At 38.0% G+C, this 27,880-nt stretch overlaps 1 protein-coding gene across 3 annotated transcripts in view; it reads left to right on the forward strand.

Annotated features, from left to right (window-relative positions):
- SLC25A21 (solute carrier family 25 member 21) overlaps positions 1-27,880 on the forward strand; it is a 437,307-nt gene that overhangs the window by 257,582 nt on the left and 151,845 nt on the right. For 2 of the 3 annotated variants that reach the window (XM_011376513.2, XM_023522305.1), the window contains exon 2: positions 5,679-5,727. In XM_011376513.2, the coding sequence (XP_011374815.1) occupies positions 5,679-5,727 (49 nt within the window). Of the gene's footprint in view, positions 1-5,678; positions 5,728-9,054; positions 9,144-27,880 lie in introns of all 3 variants that reach the window. The other variant, XM_023522310.1, reaches the window with a different exon arrangement.

Raw genomic sequence — 27,880 nt, forward strand, 5'->3', positions numbered from 1 at the left:
CTATTAAATATTCAAGCAGAGATGTCCAATGGGCAGTGGGATATTTTAGTCTAGACTTTGAAAGAAAAGTCTGAACTGGATGTGTAAATTGGTGAATGGTTAGCATATAGATGATAATTAAAGCCATGAGGTACGGGTGAAATGACCAAGGGAGCGAGTGTAGATAGAGAACTTTTTGAGTGAATTTTATTTATTGGACATTACTTACTCAGTGGGCCTATAAAGTTAAATACTCCTTTTTCTCAGAGCTCATGGTTTGTATTTGACCACACGTTTTCACAAATCTAGAAGATGCCATTCACATAGACTACAATGTCTAGATATATATTTCTATATATTACTAGCCATAACATGGTATGATAAATGCTATTTTTGATATTTGTAATATAATGTAATATAATTGGTAATGTAAAATATAATATAGTAGTTATATATATGGAATTGTAGAGAAAGGAACAGCGAATTGACATAGTGATAAAAGGACAGAGTAAATTTAGACTACTCTGTTCTCAAATAATGTATTTTAGAACAGATATAATAACATTGTGTACAGTTAAAATCAAGATTAAGACCTTAAGCTGAAGGATCACTCAACATTATTCTTTAATGAACTATGTTCACGTCAACTTTTCGGCACCCAGTTTGTCTTCCCCATTGCCCCATCCTATTGCTATAAAAAGGCTTCTGGGGCCCATTATAACACTATTTCTGGATAAAGGCAGAGGAGGAGCAGGGAAGAAGGCATGGGAATGACAACAGCATTTTCTTGGTTTCTATAAATTCTTTGGGACCCTGTTAAGAATGAGCAGATGTGGGATATATCCCCATACTCAGTCCACCAATGTAGCAGTGCACTCTCTACTGTCACTTTTCTATGGCCCAGGTTGTAAAGAAATGGGAAGAAATTAAATAAATAAATAAATAAACAAACAAACAAACAAATAAATAAATAAATAAATAAGCAAGTAAGTAAGTAAGTAAGTCTGCTTTATGTTGTAAGCATTTTTAAATTTTTTTAAAATTTTTGTTTTCATTTACAGTTGACATTCAATCTTATTATATTAGTTTCAGTTGTACAGCCTAGTGGTTAGACATTTATATAATTTACAAAGTGATCCCCCCAATAAGTCGAGTACCCACCTCGCACCACACATAGTTATATTACAATATTATTGACTGCGTTTCCTATGCTGTACTTTATATCCCCATGACTATTTTGCAACTACCAATTTGTACTTCTTAATTCTTTCACTTTTTTCACCCAGCCTCCCTATAAGCATTTTAAATCTCACAAATGAGAATAATCCCATCCTTTCTGGGAAGTGATGCCTTTTATGTGGTTTTCTACTCCCAGCTCTAAGGAGAAAGGATGTCATTGAGTAATGCGATGTCTAGCAGTGGTCGTTAGCAAAGCAGGTGAAAACTGTAGGAACTGCTTCCTAGTGAGATTTATATTTATACTTATATATGACTTTTTTTTAAATGGTCTTTCCCTCACATATATCAACCTTAGTACTTGACTTAGGACAAGCAATCTCAGATATAAGGAACACCCAGGCCACAGATTAATTGAAATTTTACTTAAAATTTTTAATATATTTCTTCATATTTTCTGTCACTAGTTTTATGAGAACAAGGAACAATGACATAGTTCCTTGAAGACAGTTGATAATTGAGGATAAAAGTACACAGTTATACCACACTAGAATTGATGTAGGACATGAATAGCAAACACACTGTAAATAATAGCACTTAATAACTGGGCCTGAAACATAGTTTTATGCATATTTCTATTCTCTGTTCAACATCTTCCCTTTACATGTAAGACCATTCTCAAAGTGACGTATCTGTGCCCACATTTGAAATCATTCAGCCTTTCAGGCACCCTTGATACCGCATCAGGCCATGTCCCCGTCTCCTAGCATAATACCCTTGTATGCTCACAACTGTCAAGAATCAGTTGGCAGTGTATTAGGTGCTGATTGATTAGTTGCCTTCTCACATATTAACAATATTGCAATTCTTTATTTTCTATCCTTTCAAACACTTCCTGCGCTTTAATTTACTTAATTTTTACCAGTGTTTCTCTGTCCTTATTTGCTTGGTTGTAGAATGTTCAAACTGGTGAAGTAAATGCAGAGTAAATACCTGCCAGTTCAATTTATCTTGAGAATCCGCTGACATAATAGCCTGTGCACTAACCCTGATCAGCATGAATTTTTTTATTCAACGAATTTTTACTGAGCTTACCGAGTGCCAGCTATCGTGCAAAGTGATGGGAAGGCAAAGGTAAAAAGGCAGGTATCTCTGTCCTCATGGAGCTTTCAGACAAGAAAGCAGTCTCGGTGCCATGTAATGACCCAAGTTCAGAGTTCTGTGGGTGCACATCAAAGGGCCCGTATATCAGTTAGAATTAGGTTGAGGTACAAGTGGCAGAAAATCCAAATAGCAGTAGTATAAAGGAAATAGACGTTTTTCTCCAACATGCACGTCTGGAGGTAGACAGACCAGAACTCCACAATGTCCGGGACAGCTTCTGTCTTGTTGCTATGCTATGTGTGTGGCCTCCATGCCGGAAGTCACCTCATGTTTAAGATGGCCCCTCTAGCTCTATGTCTACATTCCACCAGCAGGAAGGAGGAAAAGGGAGGAGAGGAGCAGGCTCCTTACCTTTAGAAGACTTCCTAGAAGTTGCTGAAACCACTTGTTGTCATGCCTAACAACAAGGGAGGCTGGGAAATGCAATATTTATTCTGGGTAGCCAGGAAGAAGTGAGGACAAATAGTAGGGGACAGTTAACAGTCTCTGACCTAGGAAAACAGTTGCCCAAATTGAAATCTCAAGGTAAGTAGGATTCTCAGAAGTGAACGCGTCTGTGTCCTCACAGGAGGATAGCACTCCAGAGAAAAGGAAAAGCACAGTAAGTTGAATGCTGAGAAGAAACTGTCCTTTCATCAATTATGCTAATCATTGTATGGTAATGTTTATACTTTTCTTAAGTAAAAAAAGCACTGTGGTTCAGGTTATATAAGAGGAAGGAGATGGGGTTTATGTTGTGTGCAGTTTTGTGGTTAAACAAGCTAGGAGACCTTCTCAGAGAAGATGGAGGCTAGGGGAAGATTTGTGACAGTGGGGTGGTATTCCTTTCTGGGACATGTTGGCTGAGGTGAAGGCATGTACTCGAGCCAATTCAAAGAAGGGAGCATTCAGGGAATATTCCAAGGTACGGATTCAGGGGCTAGCTTATGCCTTTCTGTGTCCATGATAGTGTCGCATTGCCTGTTTCATTTGAATCTTGCAGAATGGTCATGCCCGCAGAAGTGGCATGAATCTGTAGGAACAAGAAAACATTTACAAGGTGGTAAATTCACAATATCAATCTGCTTTGGGCTTTCTTAATTTGCATTAGTTCCAGCCTTATAAAATTAATCTTCTAATTTAAACAAATCTAATAGCAATTTTTGCTTGCTTGTTATTGTGAGAAACATGCAATTGCCTCATATGAAAATTACCATTTTCTGAGAAAAGAAAAATTATTAAAACTTTACTACCAGAAATATACATTAGCACACAGGAAACTAGAACAATTTTGCAAATAGGCAAATTGATATATATAAATGTGAACATATGCTCCAAGTTCTGCTATTAGTTTTAATAAGTTGCTGGATTATTGGTTCTTTTGGTAAATGTTTAAAGAGATATGCCAACTAGTGCTGTTCGTTGTTTATTATTTTGCTTCTTTTCTGATGCCAAGTCAATGGGAGAAACTTTGTGTTCTTTCTTTGGTAAACTGATTCTGCATCTCTTATTCCTTTACGCTCATGAAATACACAGAAGTGCCCTTAGTAGATGCCTGCTGCAATACTTTCTTTGGTAAGAATGTTATTTTATAAGTCTGAGTTTCCAGACTCAATCTTATATATGGTATTAGGGCTTTAAACTCTTCTAGCTAATATAAGAAAGCATAAATTAGAATTATAAGATTCAAGAACAAGGATGCAAATATAGAATACTAGATCTCAAAGGTATTATAGACCATTTAACCTTTTCCTTTACAAATAAGAAACTGATGACCCCAGGGTAAACGATCATTCCAGGAAGGCACCAGGACAGAAACTCTGGTCACCTAATTCTGACTTCAAGGTTCAAAGGCAAAGGTGAATTTCAAGCAAGAGGAAGTATATTGAGACTTTACTGGTTGCAAGGAAGAAACCTACCTGGGTGATCTTGAGAAACAGGGCTTATTCATAAAGCTAAAACAGTGCCTCAAAGGTTTAGCTGTTGTGCCCAGAGATTCTGTTGCCTCTACTTTTCTGTGCCTTTCTCCAGTCTAGGCAGTGAGACTCTGATCGGGTCAGTGACTTGGTTACCAATGACTAAGGAGCATTCCTGCTGGGAAGCTTTGGCACAGACATCAGTACTGGGTCCCATTAGTTTTAGTCAAAGTAAGACACTTACTTGCTTTGGGTCAATACATATGACTTTATAAACTACAGTGGGCCTATACAGGAAGAGCTTCCAAAAGCTTCTATGGAAGCAAGGTAGGCCTGCTAGAAGGTACAGGCCATTTGAGCTTTCTAGACCTGACCAGTATGGGGAATAAAAGACATTTGTGTCTATAGATATAATGGGGAAGATGACGTAAATCACAAATAAGCTCAAATTGAGTAAGTTTGCAAATGAAAGAGAGGTAAGTGCTCTGCCCTTAAGAAACTACCCACAAACACTGTTGGGTAGCTTTTGGGCAAATCAGTTAATGTTGTCAACCTCAGTTTGCTTATTGTCTTCAAGTAAGGTAATGATAATATTGATCTTGCCCAGTAGTTGTACGTATCAGAGATAATGTCTGTTAAATGGCCATCACTGTGTAGGGACTGCAGCTAAGGTTACTTATGATTATTACTACTATTTTGCTCAGTGAGACAATAGGAAGGGGGCTTTACAGTTGATTTGTAAGAAGCTGTATTAATTCTTCTACACTGTGCAATGGTTCATATCATGGGCTATGTTGGATTAAGACTATTTACTTCCTAGTTGTGAGATCTTAGACAAGTTATTTAACCCTGTGTTTCCCAATTATCTCAGCTGTAAATTGGGGATAATACCTTCTATCACAAAGAGCTCTCGTGAGGATTAAATGAGATAAACTAAGTACTGCTTAGAACAATGCCTAGTATACAATAAACACTTAATACATGTTCTCTATTAAGCTATCAATCATTATTTTTATTTCATGGACACTGAAACTGAGGCTTATGATTTGCTATTTTAGCAAGTGGGCTAGAGTGGGGTGCTGAAAGAATTTCTCTCTCTTCTTTCTCTTCTTTCCTCCCTCCCTTCTTCATATATTTATTTATTAGACTGGGTTCGCATTCAGTATTTCCTGCCTAGTAGATTGGGATTTGGGATATGTGATTTATTTTCATTTTCTTCCTCTAAAGCTCCATCTCCTACTTCTACCAGGAGACGAATAAGTATTTACTCACATATCTTGCTTCCACTGCAATAAAATCATATTATGCTTTTGTCTTTTGCCACTAACCTACAACTATTAGCTGTCATGTCCAAAGTTCCAAGTTTTTATTTGAATCATCATAGTTGAGAAATCAGTAGGGTCAAGGAAATAAGAACCAGTGTTTACGTAAGTGTTTATTGGACTTTTCTTTATCATCTTTCAGGTCTTGTAGAAATTTGCCTGATGCACCCTCTCGATGTGGTGAAAACCAGGTAAGGTTCTGCATGAACAAGTTTTATTGACTTTGGCTGATATCCAAATTAAAATCTGTCAGAACACTAAATGCTAGAACTTGTCCTAGGCCGGTAGCTTCTCCCAATAATGGCATTTATATTTACTTCTTAAAGAAAATACTATTTGACAGATAAAATGTGAAAAGTGAAAAGCATTTCTGGATAGAGGTCATCTAAAGGTATATAATATTTTACTGCCTTCACATGACAGCCATAAGGTATGATTTGTGGCTAAACTGGTAAGCGAGATATATTTATCACAATGATGTAAAAACTAAACTTTATCTAGTGAATTATTACAGCAGACTTTCATTTGGCATTACATATAATAGATTACTATTCAATAGTCAGCATTTTGGTGTGAGACATCAAAATTTCAAGTAAACTTCTTAAATGGTGCTTAAAGAATTTATTCGTGTAACCGTTTGCCAATACAAATGCCATATTTCCAGGAAAATGCATTTGCTCTTAAAGGTAGACGCAAATCAGGGCAATGCATTAAATCTAGTTTCCAAGAGAAAAAATATCTTATGGGTTTTAATATGATCGAGAGCATTTTAAAAAGTGAACCTGTGGCTGAATTATTGAATTCTGGTTTTGTTTTGTTTTGTTTTGTTTTGTTTTTCTAATTAGAAGCTCTTGGAGCATAGTGAAAATCTTCATTTATTTGCATTGTATAAAACCCAAGAACACCATACCTGAGTTGTAGCTTAATAGCAAACAGTGCATTAAGCATGCAAAAACAGCCATGCAACAATGATGATTGAACAAACCCTTACTGCCACAGTTAGGAAATACAGTAGTCCCTCTTATCCACAGCTTCTCTTTTTGAGGTTTCAATTACCCATGGTCAACCAGGGTTTAAAAATATGAAATAGGAAATTCCAGATATAAATAATTCATAAATTTTAAATTGTGCACCATTCTGAGTAACCTGATCAAATCTCGAGCTGTCCCGCTGTGTTCTGCCTGGGACATGAATGATCCCTTTGTCCATCATATCTACACTGTATGTACAGTGCAATAAGATATTTTGGGAGAAGGAGAAACCACATTTACATAACTTTTATTATAATATATTGTAATTGTTCTATTTTATTATTAGTTACTGTTGTTAATCTCTTACTATGCCTAATTTATAAAATAAACTTTATCACAGGGAAGAACATAACATATATAGGGTTTGTTACTATCTGTGGTTTCGGGCATCCACTGAGGGTCTTGGAGTGTTTCTCCCACAGATAAAGTGGGAATACTGTACTTGATGAGCCAGAGCTCCTGTTTGTTGAACTCACGAAATACTGGGAAGCCCAGCCTAGCAGAGGGCAGTTCCTCTCCCTGATAGACCAGAGCAGGACAAGGGAAGAATGAGAAATGGGTCCAAAGACAAATAGAATTAGGATTGACACACTGTCATTTTTGTAGCATTTTGTTAAAGAGCTGACCTAAGCATGAATTTTCTTTTTTTTAATTGAGATATAATTGACATATAATGTTATATTGGTTTCAGATGTACAACATAATGATTTATATTTGTATATATTGGAAAATTATCAACACAATAAGTCTAGTTAACATCCATCATCACACATAGTTACAAATATTTGTTTCTTGTGATGAGAACTTTTAAGATCTACTCTCTTAACTTCTTTCAAATATACAACATGATGTTATTAACTATAGTCACACATGCTATACATTACATCCCCATGATTCATTTATTTTATAGCTGAAGTTTTGTTTCTTTTGACCATCTTCACTCATTTTGCCTACCCCTCACCCCCAGGCTCTGGTAACCACCAGTCTATTCTCTTTATCTATGAGTTTGGTTTTCGTCTTTTTTTTCTATTTTAGAGTCCACTTATAAGTAAGATCATATGGTGTTTGTCTTTCTCTGACTTATATCACGTAGCATAATGCCTTCAAGTTCCACCCATGTTGTCACAAAGATTTCCTTCTTTATTATGACTGAATGATATTCCATTGTGTATAATATACCACACTTGTCTTTATCTTTCATCCATTGGTGGACACTTAAGTTGCAAGCATGCATTTTCAATTCAACAGGAACTCACTTTGCATTTTAAAAGATTATTAGAAGTTATAATTGATAAATCTTTTATGGAGAGACTTTAGATATTATTACACTTGGCTTTAAATAAGAAATAGCTTATTCTTCTCCATATAAGTATAGACCTAATGTAAGCATAGGCTAGCCACATGAAGATTGCCTTGTTCTATGTGACCCACATAATTTTAGCTGAGATTTGGTTACAATGCTCTACACATGGCAGTTAGGTAGTATCAAGATTTCCTTTGAGATTCTCCCCGGAGATGTGCATATACATGGTTTTACAGTTCTGTTTATATACAAAGAACTTTGTGTACAACTGTGGGAAGACCCTCTGGTTAAGAACCCATAGCTATGAACGACAGAAGACCCTATTTACTTATATAACTAAGAAGACCAAAAGGATTTCCTGGCTTTGTATTCTCCAGGGATTCAAATAAAATAATAATATCTCTCATATTGTCTCTCATTCTTTCTCAACTTCTGTCTCCCTCTCTTTCTCTCTTCCTCTCTACTTTCAGCTATTTTTTCCTTTTTAGTTTCATTTTGGAGTGGCTTCTCTCACTTGGCACCACATAACCCCAGCAGCTTCAAGCTTTCATCGTCCTTGGTGTTTGCCTTCTCTCTGAGTCAGGATAACCGTGTAGTTAAGAACTCTAAAAGAAATCATCCAACCAGTAAATCCAGAGTTAGGCTGCCTGGGTTCAAATTCTGTTTCTTTACTTATTATCTGTGTAACCTCAGGTACGTTGCTTTACTTCTCTGTGCCTCAGTTTTCTCATCCTTTAATGAGAATAATGATAGTATCTACATTATTGTGAGAAATAAATGAGTATATATAAATATATATATATGCGTATATATATATTTATATTGTATATATAAATAAGTAGATATATACATAAACACACACACACGATATGTATACACACACACACACACACACACACATGGTGTTTAATACTATGTCAACAAAAGAAAGTTAAGGGGACTACAAAGACAAATAGAGTTTATAAGGTAGTCAGGGAAACACAAGGGGAATACAAAGTGAGGGAGAGGGGAAATATTTAATATGGAGTCAGATGGTTTCAAGTTCCCAAGCCAGAAGGCTTGTGTTATGTGAACACTGCATTTAAACCCTTCCCGCAAGTAGAGAGTTCTTCTGGGTCTGAGGGCAGGCGAGCATTGGTTTAGTCTATATGTTCCTGTTGACATCATTTCATGCTTTATTTTAGGACTGTGTGCTGAGGTAACCCCCATGGCTAGCACAGTGCCTGGACTCCTGGAGGTGCCCAGTGAATGCCTTCGAATAAATGAATATTTGGTAAAACTAAAAAATAATAGCCCTATGAGTTATATGGACAGAAAAGAATGTCTAGAAAGTGACCCATATGCAGTTGTGTTGTCTTCATTAAAAATTGTAAGATTTCATGAAAGAGGTGGATAGTGAGAATCTGTTGGAATAGAAAGGGATAAAGTAATTGATAGGGCGGTGGGCAAAATCATCTCAAGCTTGTGGTGGAGTTTCAGAGATTGGATTGGGGAAGAGTGACGTGCAAGGGTTTCTACTACGTGTGCCAAGATGAGAGGTGGGTGGACTGAACCAGCGCAAGGGATTGTAGTTGCCAAAGGAGCAAGTTTGACAAACTTTGACACAGAAAGTAAAATTCTGGACTTCATCTAGGACTATACTGGCGAATCGAAATAAAATGCATGACACGTGTGTAATTTTACATTTCCTAAGAGCCATATTTTAAAACGTAAAAAGAAACAGGTAAAATTAAATTTAATGATATATCTTATTTATCCCTGTAGACCCCCAAATTATCATAGCAACGTGTTAACCAGTGTAAAAATTATTAATGAGATATTTCACATTCTTTTTTATGCTCAATTCTTGAAATTTCTGGTGCATATTTTACACTTAGAGGACATCTCAATATTGACTAGTCAGTCACATTTCAAATGCTCAAAGCCACATGTGGCTAGTGGTTACCTGAGCAAATAAACAGCACAGGCCGGAAGTGCAATGGGAAAGGAATTCTTTAAGAGGAAGGAAAGGTGGTCTAGTGGTTCCTTAGTAAGAAGAATACTCTTGCCTAGAATGGGGTGACAGTTGTAAATAAACAGGGTCCTAGGTGGGAGGAAATTTTATGACGTATGCATTTGAAGGTTTGTACCTGTATGGGGAAAATGGCATTCGGAAGCCCCAGAGATTCATCGAAGTCACAGTCCAAGGGGATTTTAGCTTACATTTTTATTTCCAGGAAAGGAAATGGCTCATTGTGCTTCAGGAAGAGAGAATTACTGAGGTATTCATTCTGCTTCACCCCAACTCATTTTTCATGACTTTTGTTTCGTTTCATTTTTGAAAGGGGCATAAATCAGGTACAAAGTAAATTAATTACTGATCCTGTAAGAACTGATCTTTTAAAAGTGTGTCCTGTCAAAGAGCTGCAAGGCATGTCTTCTGGTGGGTGCCAGGGAAGGCAAGAGGGGAGAGGCACTCTCACAACTCCTTATAGACATATAGTTATAGGCTGTTGGTGAGTGGCCAGTACATACCCTGGCTTTCCTCCTTCCTCCCATCAGGACTTAACTTGCACTGAAAATGTCTTATCATACTTCTCTCAAAACATATTAATCACTGTGTGAATTCTAAAGATTTACACGGGTTAAAAACTTGGCATCCGCGTGTTGTTTTATATGAGCTTATGGGGCTTTTTACTCAAGCTGTTGAGATTGATTTACACTCTCTGTAGGTGACCCCCAAGCCCCAGACCTACTGGTTCAGAAACTCAGGGGGTGGAGCCTACCAATATTTACCTCCTGGGTGAATCTTGAGCAGCGAGCCCAGACTGGTCACTGGTCAGCCTTTAGAAACTATTGCTGAACACCCTATAGGCAGCTGTGTAAAACATCTTCATGTAAAGAATTTCTGTGTGTGTGTGTGTGTGTGTGTGTGTGTGTGTGTGTGTGTGTGTGTGTTTTAAACATCTCATTAACCTGAGGTTCTCCTTGTTTTCATTTAGCAATGAATGGAAGTAGAAGGGCAGAGGTTTCCTTGCAGAGCTCATTCTGTGGTTTGTAAGAGCGATATGGGAATATATTATCTACAGCCAGAAAAAACACATTTTGTCCTACAGAGTGAGATTACAGGGACAAAAATCAATGCCAGAAGATGGGAGAAGAGTGAGTATTGGTTGTTATGAGGGAAGGTAAATGGCTCTGATGGGTAAAAATGATTTAGAGGCATAGGCCCACCACAAACTTTAATAAAAAGAAATCTGAGGATGGGCTATGGTAAAAGGCTGTTTTGTGGGGAGCCTAGCAGACAGCAAAGAGCCAAGGCCTGAGTAACATCTACAGCCTTCCTTTGTGGCGAGATGTGGGGGAACAACCATGAACTTGATTTAGAGGTTGGACAGGGGGCATTGAGCAGCCATTAGGGCCAACAGAACAGCAGGATGGAAACAAAGGAATGAAGAATGTTTTTCCTCAATAGACCCTTTTTATAAATAAAAGAAAAGGTTCCTTTTTAAATGGGGAGAGAACAATGGGGAAAGTTTAGGATGGACTACAGAGTGGAGGCAGTAGAGAATATAAGATTAACAAAAAATATTAATGGATCAGCTGAGAAGGTTATTTCCTTATGCTAATTATTTGTCCATGATATAAAACATTAATATCACATTCACAGTTAGACCATGGTTATGTCTAACTTCTCACCATCCATGGCAATTCAGGGCTCTACTACTGTCATGGCTTATTTCTAATCATGGAGAGAAGGTATCTGAAGTAAAATAAGAAAGAAGTAGAACCACATTTTTATAAACTATATATTTTTTGTCATGTAGCTAAAGCAATCAATGGCAAATATATAATGGTATGAAATGGTTACAATTTTCCCAAATACATATGAGTATAACTTCAAATTTTCTTCTGTACTTGCGTGACTATATTAGGGTTTCTCTGAGATTTGTTTTATTTAATTGAAATGTCTTTCTAAGTTGCTGAGCCAAAGCAAGGAAGTACTGGGTTGTGGGCACACTGCAACTCTGCATTGATTTTGTCATTATTTTCCATACAGTCATCATTAGAGATTTTATTTATTAACATGATCAAATAAAATGGTACACAAATTGGATAATATATTTGGAAATAATAGAGGTGACAATTAACTATGTTCTGCTTGGCACATCTTAGGGCTTCAGTGAGTGTGTTAAGTGAATAAAATGTGTGCTTTAAAATGACATTTGCTCCCACCTAAATGCTTATTACAAATTAAATTAATTATTGCCAATGAGTTCATGGCAGACTTTAAAGGGTCCCAAATTTGTATAGTGATTTAATTCAAAAGACTAATATAACCTACACATGACCCTAAAACTAGAGAAAATGATCCCATTCTGTGTACTGTTAAGAATGCTGCATGTCTACATTCTAGATAGGTGCGACTTTCTGGAGAAAGGCAGAGGATTTTGGGAAGATGGCCATGACCCCATGAAGAGATATCATTAATATTGTTTCTGGGATTTTTACTTTGACAATGTTCTGCCTCTCTTTGGGTGAACAGGGGTTATATCAGAACTGTGGAAAGCTCAGAAACATCCCTAATAGAAAGTCTTGTCACTCCTTCATATTTGGTGATCCTCCCCATGGAACATAGGTCAAGTCCTAGGCTGAGTCGGTTGCAATTGTTTCCTTATCCATGGAGAGTGCTCCATGCATGTCAGCCTTTGCTGCTACTGAACAATTTTAATCATCTCTCCAGTGACCCAGTAGTGATGAGGAGGAAATAGAATGAGAGGACACATAAGGACATGTTGCTCTGAGGCACTGGGGGTAGAAATCAGTCTTAAAGATCTTATGCAGAATGATCTTGCTATCTATAGGCTAAAATTATTTCTCAGATTTATTAATCAGGAGAAAATTCTATATTTAAAAAAAAATCCCAAGTACAAATTCGTAGTTGATAGATGGTCACGGGGATGGGGAGCACAGCATAGGGAATGCAGTCAGCATTAATGTAATGTCTAGGTGGAGAGCCAGAGGAGAGAAAGAGCACTTAGGGGGATTGTTTTTATAAACTATATAAATGTCTAACCAAAGTACTGTATACTGAAACTAATAATAAAATTAAATTTTTAAAAAAAAAACCCAGTCAGTTTCTCTCACGTAAAATAGCCAAGTTCTATTATGTTAAATGAACTGTAACTCACTTTATAATCTTGAACTGTTGTTTCTAAATTTTTTTCTTCCTTTCTTTTTCTTTTCTTTCTTTCTTTCTTTCTTTCTCTTTCTTTCTCTTTCTTTCTTCCTTTCTTTCTTCCTTCCTTCCTTCCTTCCTTCTTTCTTTCTTTCTTTCTTTTTTCTTTCTTTCTTTCTTTTTCTTTCTTTCTTTTTTCTTTCTTTCTTTCTCTTTCTTTCTTTCTTTCTTTTTCTTTCTTTCTCCTCTCTCTCTCTCTCTCTCTCTTTCTTTCTTTTCTTTTTTTTTCAAATAGAATTTAAAATCACTCCCTAGAGGACCATGCCATTTTTATGACTCACATTGTGGAACCTTTGTAATGTGTTTAATCTATCCTTAAATTGTGTTTTGTTCTAAATTTTTAAAGATTTAGTGTTTGTTTAAAGTACAGTAGCTGTTATTCCTCAAATAATTAAACAAGTTAGAAGATTATCCCTTAGCTAATAACACAAGGTATGTTCTGTTTTGATACCTCTCTCTTTCTTCTGCTTAACTGCAAAGACTTCTACAATGATCTCAGCCTGCAGCATGAGAAGGAAAAGCACCTATTCATTATTCTTTTATTTTAATATAGTTAATATACGGTATTATATTAAACTATGCATTCTTCATGCCTCTCAATGGGCTTCTCCAGACTTTTTTTTTTTTTTAAGCTGAAAGGTAAATAATTCTTAAATGATTTTCTTATCATTGTCATGGGGAAAGTAAATTCTAAACTGAGCATCAGAATAAAGACTGTCACCACCCCCAGGTCCATCCAGAGTGCTATGTTAACTGCTTTTAAAGTTTCAGCAACTCCATTAGTCTACTTATTTAGTCAATGCCCATCACAGGTTCTCCTGGAAAGAAATATTTTACATTAGCCATGGCTTAGAGTCTAATTTGGGGTTATTAGAATTTAATATGACTATAAAATATGTGGTAAAATGAACTGATTTAGGATTATTTTGAATTTAAAACAAATGGGATATTTTTCTAAGTTTTTTTTATGCAATCATAAACTTTTCTCAGATAATCTTCTATTTTAAGTATAGGTTAGGGGGTGGATTTGGAACTCATACATGTCTATTTTCAGTGGCTATTCAAAGGCTATTTGAGATAAACTCTAGCTCTAAATTCAAGAATAAAGTGAAAGTTAAATATGTTTGCTGTTTATTTGACTATAGTAATTATTTTATTTTAAATGAGTTTTAGGTTAAGCAATCTGCTACTAGTGAAAATAAAATCATCTTATCCAGGGGTGCCTGCTCCTCTGCTGTGTCTATTAAAAAAAAAAAAAAAGCAGGTGCTTGTCTCAAAAAGGCTGGAATAGTCCTTAAAAGTCATGTGCCAGGGAGTAAACACTTTAGGATACTTAGCTGGGCTTTTCCTGTAGCGTGAGAAAACTTATTAAGTGTTGAGAAAGAGGCTGCTCTAGAAGAGAAAACTAACTGTGAGCTGGACCTTAGAATTTCAGGCCTTGCCCATGGGAAAGCTGCTTTTGAGTTGAGTGTATAGTGGGAATCAAGCCTAATGAAATCTAAATTGTTGGAATTGTAGCACGGCTTAAAACTATGGTTATCATGGATATTCTAGAAGATTGTTTTTCCTCTTTGTGAAACAAGTAAAAACCATAAATTTCTTTAGACAAACATAAAATCTAAGCCGATAATATAATATAATTGTGAACCTTGACCAAAAATTGATAATACTGTTTAACATTCCTGGAAAATCAATTAATTCTCAAAATATTCTTGTGGAGATGGCTAAAATAGCCTGTGTTGTTTTTGCTGTGCAGTCAGGGTGCAGCTGAGATTTAGTTTTGACATAATGAAGAAGTTTGCAAGATGATAAATAGAGCTGTACAGTCTCTAGATGCAACTCTACATATTCTGGGCCAAGTTCCTACAGAAGAAAATTTTCCCATTTGGGGGTTATTGAATAATATTTTCTCCAGTGAAACTTTTAGAGTACCTAATAGGTTACATGCTTTCCATTTATAGCAAAAAACAATCCAAAATTAAACTGAATAGCCTCAATTTTTGGTCATCAAAATCTATCTGGGATATGCATTTCTCTTTTTTATGAAAAAACAGTATATCATGGTAAACATCTCACTATCAGATCTAATTCAGCCATGCTAAATACTCAAAGAAAAAATAGGCTTTAGAATTTAAGTTATCCTTGCATTTGTATCCTTTTAAATTCTGACAGTAACAAGTACACCAAAGTATTGATTTATTTTTAAGATGGTCAAAGTGGGAACTGGTTAGAATTCTGACCCATTTTCATTCCAAAAGCACAGGTTAACAGAGATAGTTTCTTTGTAGACATACTTTCAGTGTCAAGGTGAGAATGTGACGAACACATCACCTCAGAGGCAATGGGTCGTCATGCAGGAAGATGAAGACAGGAGACCAGCATTCTCGTTCAGCACTCTTAACCCCAGCTCTGTCAATCAACAGAATTAGTCTGAGACTTGATGCCTTACCTGGCAATTAAGAGTTTACCTTTGAATGATCTACGAGGCTTCTCCCAATTTGATACCTTGTGTTTCCAAAGCCATGATTTCATTGCTTAAAAATAATGTCATCTCAGTACACATCCAGCAATGTGATTTCTCTATTCCTTGAAAATGCCATGCTCTCTCCAGTCTCGGGACCTGTGTGCTTGGTCTCCCTTTCTCCTGGAATAACTGGCTCCTTCTCAGCCCTCATACCTCAGCTCTGTTGTCACCCCCTGTGAGTTTTCCCCGGCCCGACTCATCTAAAGTGGTGTCCTGTGTTTCTCTCTTTCTCATTACCCTATCTTTGCCCTAGTCTTCCGATCTTGTCAAGTTGATTTATTTGTGTACTCATTACTTGCCCACCTCCACTGGAATGTAGGATTCTAGAAGCAAAGGGCCGTCTTTCTTTTGTTCACTGATGTATGTATGCAGCGTCTAGAAGAGTATTGGCACACGGAGAAATTGTTGTTTCAACCCAGGATCATTGAGCCTCTCTCAGTCCTGTCTCTTCTTCTCTGCCAAGATCCTAGCCTGTTTCTTCCAGTCCAATGCATGGATACCTACCACCCACCCACCCACCCACTAGACTAGGATGAGAAGGACTCATTCTCCTGGGTGGTGACCATGATACTGGTGATAGAGGGGCCTCATGAGGCCAGCCTGGATCCTTCTTAAGTGAATGTTTTTAGTGTATACAATATCTTATTTTTAGCTACATAATTCATAAGCCTAGCTTTTAAAAAATAAATAAATAAATAATGCCAGGTAGAGTAGGCAGAGCCTGTTGCATTCCTCAAGGTAGCTCTTTTTATTAGCACAGTAATTGGCCTAACTCTTATTGAATTAAAAGACATAGCAATATCTTTTTTAAAATCAGAATTTGTTAGGTAGTTTAAGCTTTTTTCAAAGACAACTAGGATTAGTAGAGTAGTAGTGTCAAGCAGGCCTCTAACTTTATTTCAAAACAAAAATAATGCATGACTTCCAAAAGTAATATTTTCTAGTCTCCTGCAAACTGAGAGGAGGTGGGGAGAAGGGGAGGGAGAGGGAGAGATTTATTCTGAAAATGTTAATCACTGCTTCTGAAGCAATAATCTTGGAATCATTTTTGGATTTATGCTGATGTTTGGTCCTAAAGAATTCTAAATTAGCATTTCTGTTTCCTTGTTACATACTGAAAACTTAAGTAGATTATTTATTTGATTTTCTTTTAGTACTAAAATGGAGACGTTGTGAGTTTTAAATAGAAAAAATAAAAGGAGAAAGAAATGACCCCGAAATTTATTCTCAGGTTGAAGAATTGGAAAAGAACTATTGTTTTACATTTTGATTTCCCAGAGTGTGAGAAAACTGTCCCTGTCCAGATGCTTGCCAAGTTCCGAGAGAACATTTAAGAGTGCTTTTTGGGTAGCACAGGGAGATAGGCAGGGTCTTGTGTGCGGGTGTTCCAGGTTTCAAACTGTAACAAGGGAACAGGAGAAAAGAAAGAAGCATTCCCAAATCAAACATAACTCTCAGGAAATGAGCCAGAACACCTGTGAGAGGTCAGGGATCAGAAAATACAAACTCAGGGTTCAATATTTTGATCACATTACACAAAAGAAAATGGTCATAGTGGAGAGAAGAAAATCTGGAATTTTATGGAGAAGTTAGGAGCTAAGGATGCTGTCATCCTAAAACTTTTTTCTCCCATGGCTCTATGATATTTCAGAAAATATTTTCAGAATTGACACTGAAACTTTCTGGTGGTCTCTTGTTGCTTAAGCATCAGGTTGAGAAGTTATTTCTGTCTTTCTGTCGACTCCCAGAGTTTCACTTCTGGGAACCTTCTGAGCCGATAACTTTGGCCAGTGCTTACAAGGCTCTGGGAGGAGATTGGGAGGAGGTCCAGCAGTCAGAGATGGAGAGACATCACAGCCCTGAATCACGGGCTGTTCACTTCTGTGGAGAGAAAAGTGGTTTGCAAATGTTACTTCATGGGACCTCCTAGTGAAAAAGAGGGTGTTTTTTCCATCTCATTTCCCAGCTCTAAATTCTCTGAAATCTGCCTGATTTTTGCCAGGTGTCAAATTATAACCCTCCTTGTCAACCACAGATGACTAATGATTAGTCTAATGACTATGCAAAGTTCGAAACTCACATTCGTATTTTAACTTTCTGGCTACATTGCGTTTTCATAAATTGTGAAAAAAAATTTCTCCTTGAAAAAGCCAATGAAAACAAAGTTTTTGTCTTGATTGCAACGATCACTTGCAGTTGTTGACCTCGTAGGTGCTCGAAGAGAAACAAAATGGGAGCTGCAACCGGTCCATCTTCTGACCTGTGGTCGGCCAGCCCAGAAAATGAAGCCAGTGCCCCTCTCCTGGGGAGAGTTAAGTGATGTCAGCACCGCTGGGCAGAGCAATATTTGACCCTTAAACTGCTTCGTATACAAGCAGCTGTTTCCCTCTTTTCACCATTCCCCAAAGGAAGCAGGAGGGCTGAAATATCTGATCCCCTTTTTTATCCCCCTAGATAAAGTAAATTTAAAACTTTAATTGAATGGTGACCACTTTGCTCTCTGGCCCTTCAACTGACAGGTAGTCACTCTCTAAAAGCCTCTGCATCATTTTCTTTTCTTTACATTCTGTGCAAAAGGAGCAAGGTCTCCGTGAGTTTTCTCCATATTTACGCCCGGTCCGCAATGTGTGCCTTGAGAGCTCATAAAAAACAAATCTGCCTCTAGCCGGGCAGTCAGTAATGGGATCTGGAGCCTCTCTCCACAAGGTCACCTGTTTAAATAGAGACTCCCATGGAGGTGCCTGAAAGGTGTTTCCATTGGAGGGCCTCTCACTCGCTTGGAGTCTCTTAGGAAGTGAGTATCCAGCATTGGTCCTGTCCTGCAGAGAGCACTCCAGATTGCTCACCTCCACTGCAGTTGATAACAAGAAATCTGGAGTCCCAAACCCAAGCAGATCCAAGCCCCTGGCAGAAGATAAAGCACACTTTAGACTTTAAATACAAAGAATTTCCTTGAAAATTAAAATAGAACTGTATTCCATTTAGCTACTGGAGTGCATCGTAGAGTCATCAAACAGTGGTAAATGTGAAAAGACCCCGTGGAAATGAGAGGGCTGTAAAAATCATCGTGAGAAAAGATGCCAAGAGTCGTTCACAGGAATTAAATGGATTTTTGCACCAGCAGCAAGCGTCCTTGGTCGGCACAGTGAACAAGCCTCTCCCAAATTACGAGAAAACAAGCCAAATATTTGTGACTCTCACTTGTTCTTTACATCTGATTCCACATTTTCTGTGTGGGACATGCTTCCAGTGCCCAACTTCCAATCTCCATAGGTCTTTCTCCTTCCTGTGCCTCTACCCCACAATTAAGCCCAATAGGTGAATTCATTCAATAAATGGCCCTGTGTGCCCACCTCTGCTGTACCAAAAGTGTGCAAGGGTGTGAGGGTCCATCCCAGGGCTTCCACATGTTGGCCACCACCCATGTCTGGCACAGCCCTAACTAGCTACAGAGAGCTCTCTAAACTGGTGCCAGCGGCCCTGTTTCCACTGGCTTCTCCTGCTTTAAGGAAGGAGAATATCTTGGCTTCAGCATTTCAGTGAGGTTGTCCCCCCAGCATCAGAATATGATATCATGACCCAGAAGATATGGTACTGTATATATTTAGGGAGTTACTCCACAGGTGGGGAGATTTGTGGTTCTCAAATCTCTCAACTCTGGAGGTTGTCACTACCAGAACTAGCAGTCTCCAAAATGCCCTCCCCCCACCCCCTCTCTCTTCCTACAAGCCATGTTTGAGCAGCCAGGACTCAAGCCTTAGCTTGAGATCCAGATCAGGGCTGGCCTGACCTCTTTGGAATCAAAGAATGAAGTCAGGGTAGAAACAATATACAGAAGGACAAGCTCAAGAGAGGGAGAGCAAACAAAGCCAGCAGTTCCTGGTTAGGGTCATAAAGCTCCTACTTCCTTTACGGACCAACAATAAACAGAGTCAGTCACCAATTGGTAAACATTCCTCACCACATAAGTGGAGATTTGTGTTCAAAGACAGCAGATTGGATGTCGACTTTCCCGCCTTGCTTTCCCCTTCCCCCAACTTAATAAGGATCCTTATGAAGCCTCTTTCTTTGTAAGGGGAACCACAGTTTCTCAGCCTCGGCTCTATTGACACTTCGGGCTGCCTGATTCTTTGTTGTGGTCTGTCCTGGGCTTTGTAGGATGTTTTAGCAGCATCTATGGCCTCTACTTGCTCAATGCCAATAGTACCTTCCTCGCAGTATGGCAACCAAAAATGTTTCCATACATTGCCAAATATTTTGTCCCCCTGGGGGACAAAAATCACCCTCCACTCCTCGGTTAAACAAAGAAATCAATCCACTGGTCTCAGGTATAATAGGCATACATATTGATAGGTGACAAATGGCACAAATATCAGAGAAGCATCAGAATATGATATCATGACCCAGAAGATATGGTACTGTATATATTTAGGGAGTTACTCCACAGGTGGGGAGATTTGTGGTTCTCAAACTTTAGGCTGTGTCACAATCACCTGGAGAGCTGGTTAAAACACACAGGGTTGGGCCCTGCCCCAGAGTTACTGATTCAGCTTTCTGGGTCAGGGGGATCGATAATTTGCATTTCTGACAAGGTGCTGTTGATGCTCGTGTTCCTGGAAACTACCAGGCTGGACCTTTCTCAATTGGCAGTCGACTTACCAACGGAGAGGTAGCTACAGTGGAGGAAGCTATATTGTTTTAAGCCTTCTCTGTGTCTATATCTTCCTCTTCATTGCCTATCATCTAATGTCATTTGACCTCTTTTCCCCAAGATCCCTTTGATGGTGCCTCCACCTTTGACCTGTTTTCCTCGAGAGATGCCCCAAACTTTCCCTAGCTACTTGGCCCCACTAAAACTTTCTGTTTGGCTGTTTGCTTCTTAGGCCTGTTTCCTGCTCCTGAATTAACCTGTGCCTAAACTTCAGGAAGTACTGATGGGCACCCAGCTTCTGTGTTCTTGTTAATTCTCAGATTTCACAAAACAAACCACCAAGCCATGGAATACCGAGGGAGTGGCTTGCCCAGCATAGGAGAACATATTTTATCACTGACATTTTTCATAATTGTGAGGACATAGTGATAATAAAAAGCAATCTAAAGATTTTTTAAAATTTTATCCAGACAACCCACCCCCTTATTGCCTGCACCTCAGGCAAACTGCTACCACCACTCTCCCATGATAGTTTTCAAGGATGGCAAAGTACATCACCTGCCACATGCCCTATAAAAGTACAAAAGACACCAATCATCCTCCTATACCCAATAGAGGTTTCTTGACTGACTATTATAACCATCCATGGTTTCCCTTGGTTGATAAGATTAAGTCCAGACTCCTTAGCATGACATCAGGCCTTTTGGGGAGGACCCCAACCTATCCCTTTTCAGAATCCACTATATCTGCTAATTCTGCTGCACATACATTATATCTGCACAAGACTATCATTTATTATTTCCCAAACATGACCTGTAAGTACACATAATTTTTGATAATAGTAATAGAAATCATAAGCCTTATCAAGCATTTACTACTATATATAGTTCTTTACCATGGTATCTGTTTTAATCCCTCCAACAAGCCCATGGAGGAAGTACTATTATTATCCCCATTTTACAGATGAAGTACCTAGAACTTAGAGAGGTCAAGAAGTGAGCGAAGGAGATAGCCAGGATTCAAACGTAAGCAGTCTGCCTCTAGACATTGGACCTTTCTGGGTCGGTACTTGACCCGCCAGTGGTGAGGTAGGTACAGATGAGGAAGCTATATTGTTTTAAGCCTTCTTCCTCCCATCTTTAATTTTCTGTGTTAAGCACTATATACACTATTTATATTTGCAATGATTACTCTCATCCAGCTTTTCCTTGGGGAAATTCTCTCATCTTTCAAGACTCAACTCATATATGACTGCTTCTATGAATCGTCTTCTACATCTCCAGATGGAATTAACCATTCCTTTCTCTAACACTGTGTAAAAATGCGTGTGTGTGTATGTGTGTGTATAATGTGTATTAATATGTATGTTTCACACCATAGTGTTATTAGATTTTTATAGTTCCTTTTGTTAAAATATGAGTTCATGTCACATTTATATTTGTACTCCTAGCATCTAGTGTTGCACCTGGTACCAAATAGATACTATGTAAGTGCTAACCGAAGGAATGAGTAAAGGAATGATATACCTCAGCTTTAACTATTGCTTTAAATGTATACAGGTCACATCAATCTACCAGTTGCCAAACCTGAGTTGAAAAGAACACTTATATGTATACTTCTGGTTTCTATAGCATAAAGGATTTTCACTTTCCTACTTTTGTATAAAAGTGGGAAAAAGAGACAGTATATGGACTGTGCTCTCTAATCCAAGTGGAACAAAAGCACTAGATGCATAACGCAGCAGTGTTTGTTGGAATGTCTCAGAGGACACCTAAGACCTCTGAAAAATAGGGTGTTGGCTGATTAAAGTCCCAGGGATCAGACCATTAAAAGCTGTGGCATTTGTCAATGGTCCAGCAGAACCGGTAGCCAAGCTAGAGCAACTGAAGCCATCAAAGTGTATTTTCTTGTATAACCTATTGTTTAATGGAGTAAGCGCACGTTTGCATGTCCAAATAGGCAGTGGAAGGGCCTTCTCAAGAGTGAGATAGCAGCCAGGCCCCACACAGGAACTGGGTCTGATGACCTGAGCTGGGAGCAGGAGTCTTGAGAGTTGAGGGAATCGGGCTGGTCCTGGAGCTGCTTAGCAAGTTACGAAATGACTTCTAGAAGTTGGAAATGAATGCTTAGCTAGAAAAAAAAAATAAAAAAAAACAGAAACAGTGTGTCCTAGCCACACCATACTTCAGAGAAGGCTAAGTGTTTGTCTGTAAGAGGTTGATAAAGTGAAATAGTGCAGCGTTTTTCTGAGAAGTGTGCAATCTGCTGTGAAATGCTTTACTTAAATACTACATTCACTCAGCTTCTCAGATTTTGCAATTTTAGGGTTATCCTTGGGAGATTTTAGTGGAAGCAGAGCCCTGCCAAAACATTTATCTGGAATATGTGATTTATATCTTATCATTAGTTTTTAAATGAACAATTTAATCGTACTATTTCTCCTTGAACAACTGTTATTTTGGTTTTAGTGCCAAATTCCCTTGTAATATTCTATTTTATTTTGGCTACTGAGATAATCTTACAGTATAAATACTTTATTCTTATTTTTCACAATAAGAATGTCACAATTTATTACCAGGGATATGTGTTCTAAAAGATTTACAATTTTTCTTTTTCAGTGCATGGAAGCAATTTGATCCCATTTCATGTTTATGATATTCATTATATTTAAATTCAGTATATTTGGTTTCTGTATAAAGTTTTAGGAGTGTTTCCTGTATGGTTTTTTAATATATATATTTAAAACTGAATATGGTTAGCTGTGTGTTTGTCTTGGGAATATTAGAGCGACAATTTCCTTATCCAAAATTTTATGTATTATGCCTAACACATGACAGTATGCTCCCAGAGAATATAATGACTGTATTCTTAACATACAAACAAAAAAGCCAATAGGAATTTATAAGTTTATGTGAAAGTACATTTCCATTTTTCTAAGTTTTCATATCTTGTAAAAATTACATATTTCATGTAATATATGATTTTTGGCACTCTAAACGAGTCAAGTCCAGTTACACAGTGCTAGGAACTCTAATTGTACTTTCAGCTGTGATAGCTGCATAATGCACAGGAATTGCATTGACATTTTAATATGCTGTCACTTTAAGATACACCATGAAGTGTGAACAGAGCACAGGGCACTTTAAGCAGGTGTGTCTAATTGTTAGTTGTTCCCCCCTCCCCCCCCAAATGGCAATGGTATAGTTAGGAAAAGATGTAGAATCGAGGAAGAGTGTTTCTATGCTAAAGCAAACTATGCAGGTTCACTTTTGCTGGCGGTGGAAACAGATGAAACCTTATCATCATTTTTGTTGTTGTTCTGTGTGTAGGTGGTTTTGCTTGGTAGGCTCTTCCTGCTCCATGCAATAGAAGAAAGGATACACAGCATGCTCATTTGGATAGCAATGAGTATGTGTTTCCAGTACTTTTTGGCTTCGAGTTAAAGTCTGCAACTGCAAAAATAATCATAAGCTGGTGGGGAGGTAGACCTATTTTATTATTTAAAAAACATGGAACAGTGTTTTCACTAACTCCTCCAAGTGTTTAATATGCTTGGTGTCTTTCCAGAGTACCATGTTCATTATTTAGGAATTAGGGAAACTTCCTTAAAGTAGCTGATCTGTCTCAGGAAAAGACTTTGTTTTTGGATGTGGTCATCATGTTGGCAAGTAAGGGAGCAAGCAAACATCAGTCTATATAAAGCAACCCTTCCTGGGATTCTGGGGATTAACAACTCAGAGAAGACTCTTAGCTGCTCATTTGGAGGACACACTTTAAAATGTAAGTTCCACTTTTTTTTTATAGGAGATCCAACATTTCAAATATCCAAATATTATGCCATTGAAACGAATAGTTTTCATAATTTTTCCAGTCCCCATTTTTTGTCTAGTTTATTAGTTTATTTTACAATCAGCCACATTCATCTGGTGTTCTCCTAACACCAGATTGAGCATTTTGTTGCCAAGCAAATTATGTTATTCATAAAATATAGTCTGTCTCGTCTCAAACTAACAGGTGTCCTTGTTCCTTAAAATGACATGGGTAAGAGCTATTGAATATGCCGAGGTGACTTGCCTTCTGAGTTCTTAAATTCTTGCTGCTTGATTATAGAAACGCGTAGGTATCAACTTGTTAGCCAAGCTCTAGTTAAGGTAAAGGAATTCTGATCAATTTGCTCAGAATTGTCTCCAGCTGTGCAGGCTTCCGTCCTTGGTTGAACAGAAGCTGACCAAACTCTCCCTTAATTGCTTGCCTCTTTTTCTTCAGCCACTGAAATTAGGTGTGATTGGACCCTAACAAATCATGTGACACATATGGCTCCCAGGTTATCTTACCTCCTTTATTTTGTACATGGTAAAGAGTAAGTTTAATAAACGATTAATGACTCCAGCGTCTGTTAGCTTGTTCATAATTATAATATTTTCCTTTAAATAGAGATACCAAGCAATTCCCTGCACAGAGCATACGCTGTACTTTAAAATCTTAAACTGTATCTTTTATTTAAAGAAGACTGTACAATATCACAATCTTAAGCCAATGGGAAAGAATCAGTGGAGAAAACAGGATTCTCTGTCACCTGCCGTGGTCCCTCTGTGTACTCTCTGTATTATGCATTAAGTCTGAATTTCTAGTAGTAAATGCAGGAGTCCTGTGGAGCATAATCAAGACCAAAATATTGCTTCCTAAATAGATGCTGAATCCCTGCTCTCCTTTTTGGCAGAATGGTGCTAAAATCTATTCAGAGACTTTAGTAGGCTTTTGCGCCCTGTGCTATGGTTCTGTCAGATGCCTGGAGAGTACAGGTAATGTGGAAAAAGTCATATGTTATAACAAAGCAATAAACTATTATTCAGTTTTCCAGTGTGCTTACAAGGTACCCTGGTGAACATCGTTTGTGAGGGATTGAAAGAAAATGTAGGCAAATTTGAGTTCTGATTAAATAGCTATCTGTGATCACAAGCATTTTTCTTAAGAGAGACTGCTGGCAGAACCTTTCTTTCATCTTCTACTGCTTTATGTAGCTGGCAAGCTAGGGTATGGAAAGAATTTTAGTTTTAGAACAAGACAGGCCTGGGTTTGAGTCCTGACTCTATGACTTACTAACAGTATGAACTGGCCAGTTACTTAACTGATGCCCAGTTTTCTAATTTGTAACACAGAGGTCGTGATGTCCACCTAACGATATAGTCGTATTAGATGCCATGATGTATTAAAATGCCACACAGTTTCTGGCAGAGTCAGTCGTTGATAGCATTACTTCTCTGCAAATATGGATTGGTATGATGGCAAGCACGCATGCATATCTTGTTTGCTTTCTGAGCCAGGGAGTTAGGATGACATCTGCTTAGAGGAAGTTCAGGCTCCTCTCCAATCTTTGGGGCTCAGATCCCCTTCACCCTCAGGATAAAGCCCATGCTCCACAACCCTTCTTACAGGGCTATCACATCTGGCCCCCGCATGCTTTTTCCTCCTCTTCTGCCATTCTCCCTTTCTGAACTCTGCTCAAATACCACTCTCTTATTTCGCTCTGCCTTTCTTTGTTCTGTCTGGAATAGTCTTCTACCTTACCTCTTTCCTTTCTCTTTCTCTTGGCTAGTTCCTCATCCTTTAGGTCCTTAACACCTCACTTCCTTTGTGAGGCCTTCTCTCCCTCATGTGTCAGGGTCACATACTCACCTGCTTCTGTGTGCCCCACCCCCCAACTTTCCCTTATTACAGCACTTCATATACAACTTATTGCTAATTACATGTTCATTTACCTATATCCAGATGGGACTGAAAGTTCTCTGTCTATAGGAGATATGTATCATTCACTCGATCCCCGGAGACTGGTACATAACTGGAGAGCAATGAAAATTTGAACTACTGGATAGATTAATTAATTAATTAATTAACCAGCGAATTAACAAGTAGTTGGAAGTAAAATTAAGTGCAAGTTCTTCAAAAGTCTAAGCCCCTGGAGGGGTGGCTCCATAGTGTAGTGGTTAGCACTTCTGTTTTGCACGCTGCGAGCGTGTGGGAGGAGATGACCTCCCTTCAGAGATCCAATTCTTAGGGGGAAATGGCAACATCCATGGGTCAGGGGTGGAAGTGGTGGTGGTGGTGGGGCGGGATTAAAGAGGGGAAAAAAAAAAAGTCTAAGCCCTTGATTCTCAAAAATTAGCTGACCAAAATAACAGGTCTTGATGAGTCCATTATAGTTCCAACGTGAGTTTTAGCAGGAAATAACCTCTTGGTAACTGATTTTTCAAGATCAACCAGAGATATGGATAGGTTGTCCCAAATATTAGCATAGCCCAATGCTTTAAAATACTGTTTCTTCCTTATTTCACTTCATATCCCTTAGAGTTATTAGCTGAGTGTTTTGTACATGATAGACAATCCAGAAACTTTCGTTTCATTAAATTCATATGGAAAGAACCAAGTTCTTACTTCTCCCTCTAGAGTGGTATTGGCGAAATAATTTATGTCAACTGCAGTTAGATTGTTTTGGATTATTTTCAAACTCACAGTTATGGTTTTTGCTTATTATGAAACGTATCTAAGCCATTTTCATCACAGTTATTTCCATAACATCAGATTTGTTGAATCAGAATGTCATTTCAGAAATGTGTAATTCATCCCTCTGCTATCCAAAAGAGCCATGCTTTAAAAATAAAAGTACTTATTATAGTAGTGTCTCCTAAAATTATTCACTAAAATCCTCTCCATATCAAATGAAAGAGCGCAAATACAGATGGGCAGATGGGGACGGGGGGAATAAGAGGAGAACTATCTAAGGATGTACCTGTGTAGCCATGGCAAACTCAAACTTCTGTATTATCTTTAAAATTTATTTTAATGTTACATTATACTTTATATCAATTTTTGTATTTATCTCACATTTTACAATAAATTGGGAGCTCCAAGAATATTCACAATGTTGATTTTGCAACTTTGCAAGTCTCCTGCTTTCCTCAGTTGGAAAAGCACAGAATTAAGAGAATAGTCTAGGGGTTTACTGTGATCAGCTGGGCCTGAACTAACAGGGAGAAAAATCAAAAGTTAGAATTTAATCAGGTTATAAAGATGGCCCTTCGAAAATCCCCCAATTTAAAAACAAAACAAAACAACAACAACAACAAAAACAGCGGATTTGAGGACATGAGATTCTAGACAGCTTGATTTAATTCAATTCCACAATTGTTTATTGATCTCTTAATATATGAAAAAGAAATGAGGTTCTGCTTAACCCCACCATGCCCTAATCAACTATTAAGAAAGCCATTGCCAAAATAAGAAATGTAATTTGAAATATATAACTGATTTTCTTAGGCAAAGGACTGGTATTGATTCCATTCACGGGAATCTTTTGTAAGAAAGAGAAATCTGTTGACTATTTGAGGATAAAAATGGCTTTACTGCATTTCTACCAAGAGTAGACGAGACTGTTCTGGGCCAAGTTCCGTTTTGGGGAGTTGCATTCCACAAACCTAAATGCTGCAGGGAGTTCCATGGAGATTCTGCATCCTCCCTCCTTTTTTGTCCCCGTGGCAGAGTGCTGCTGACAGCTGTTGGACAGCTGAGGCAATTCACCTCCAGAGTTGCATAATTCCGAAAGTGCTTTGGGATCCATTC

Source organism: Pteropus vampyrus, unplaced genomic scaffold (genome assembly GCF_000151845.1).
Source record: "Pteropus vampyrus isolate Shadow unplaced genomic scaffold, Pvam_2.0 Scaffold10, whole genome shotgun sequence".
NCBI lineage: Eukaryota > Metazoa > Chordata > Mammalia > Chiroptera > Pteropodidae > Pteropus > Pteropus vampyrus.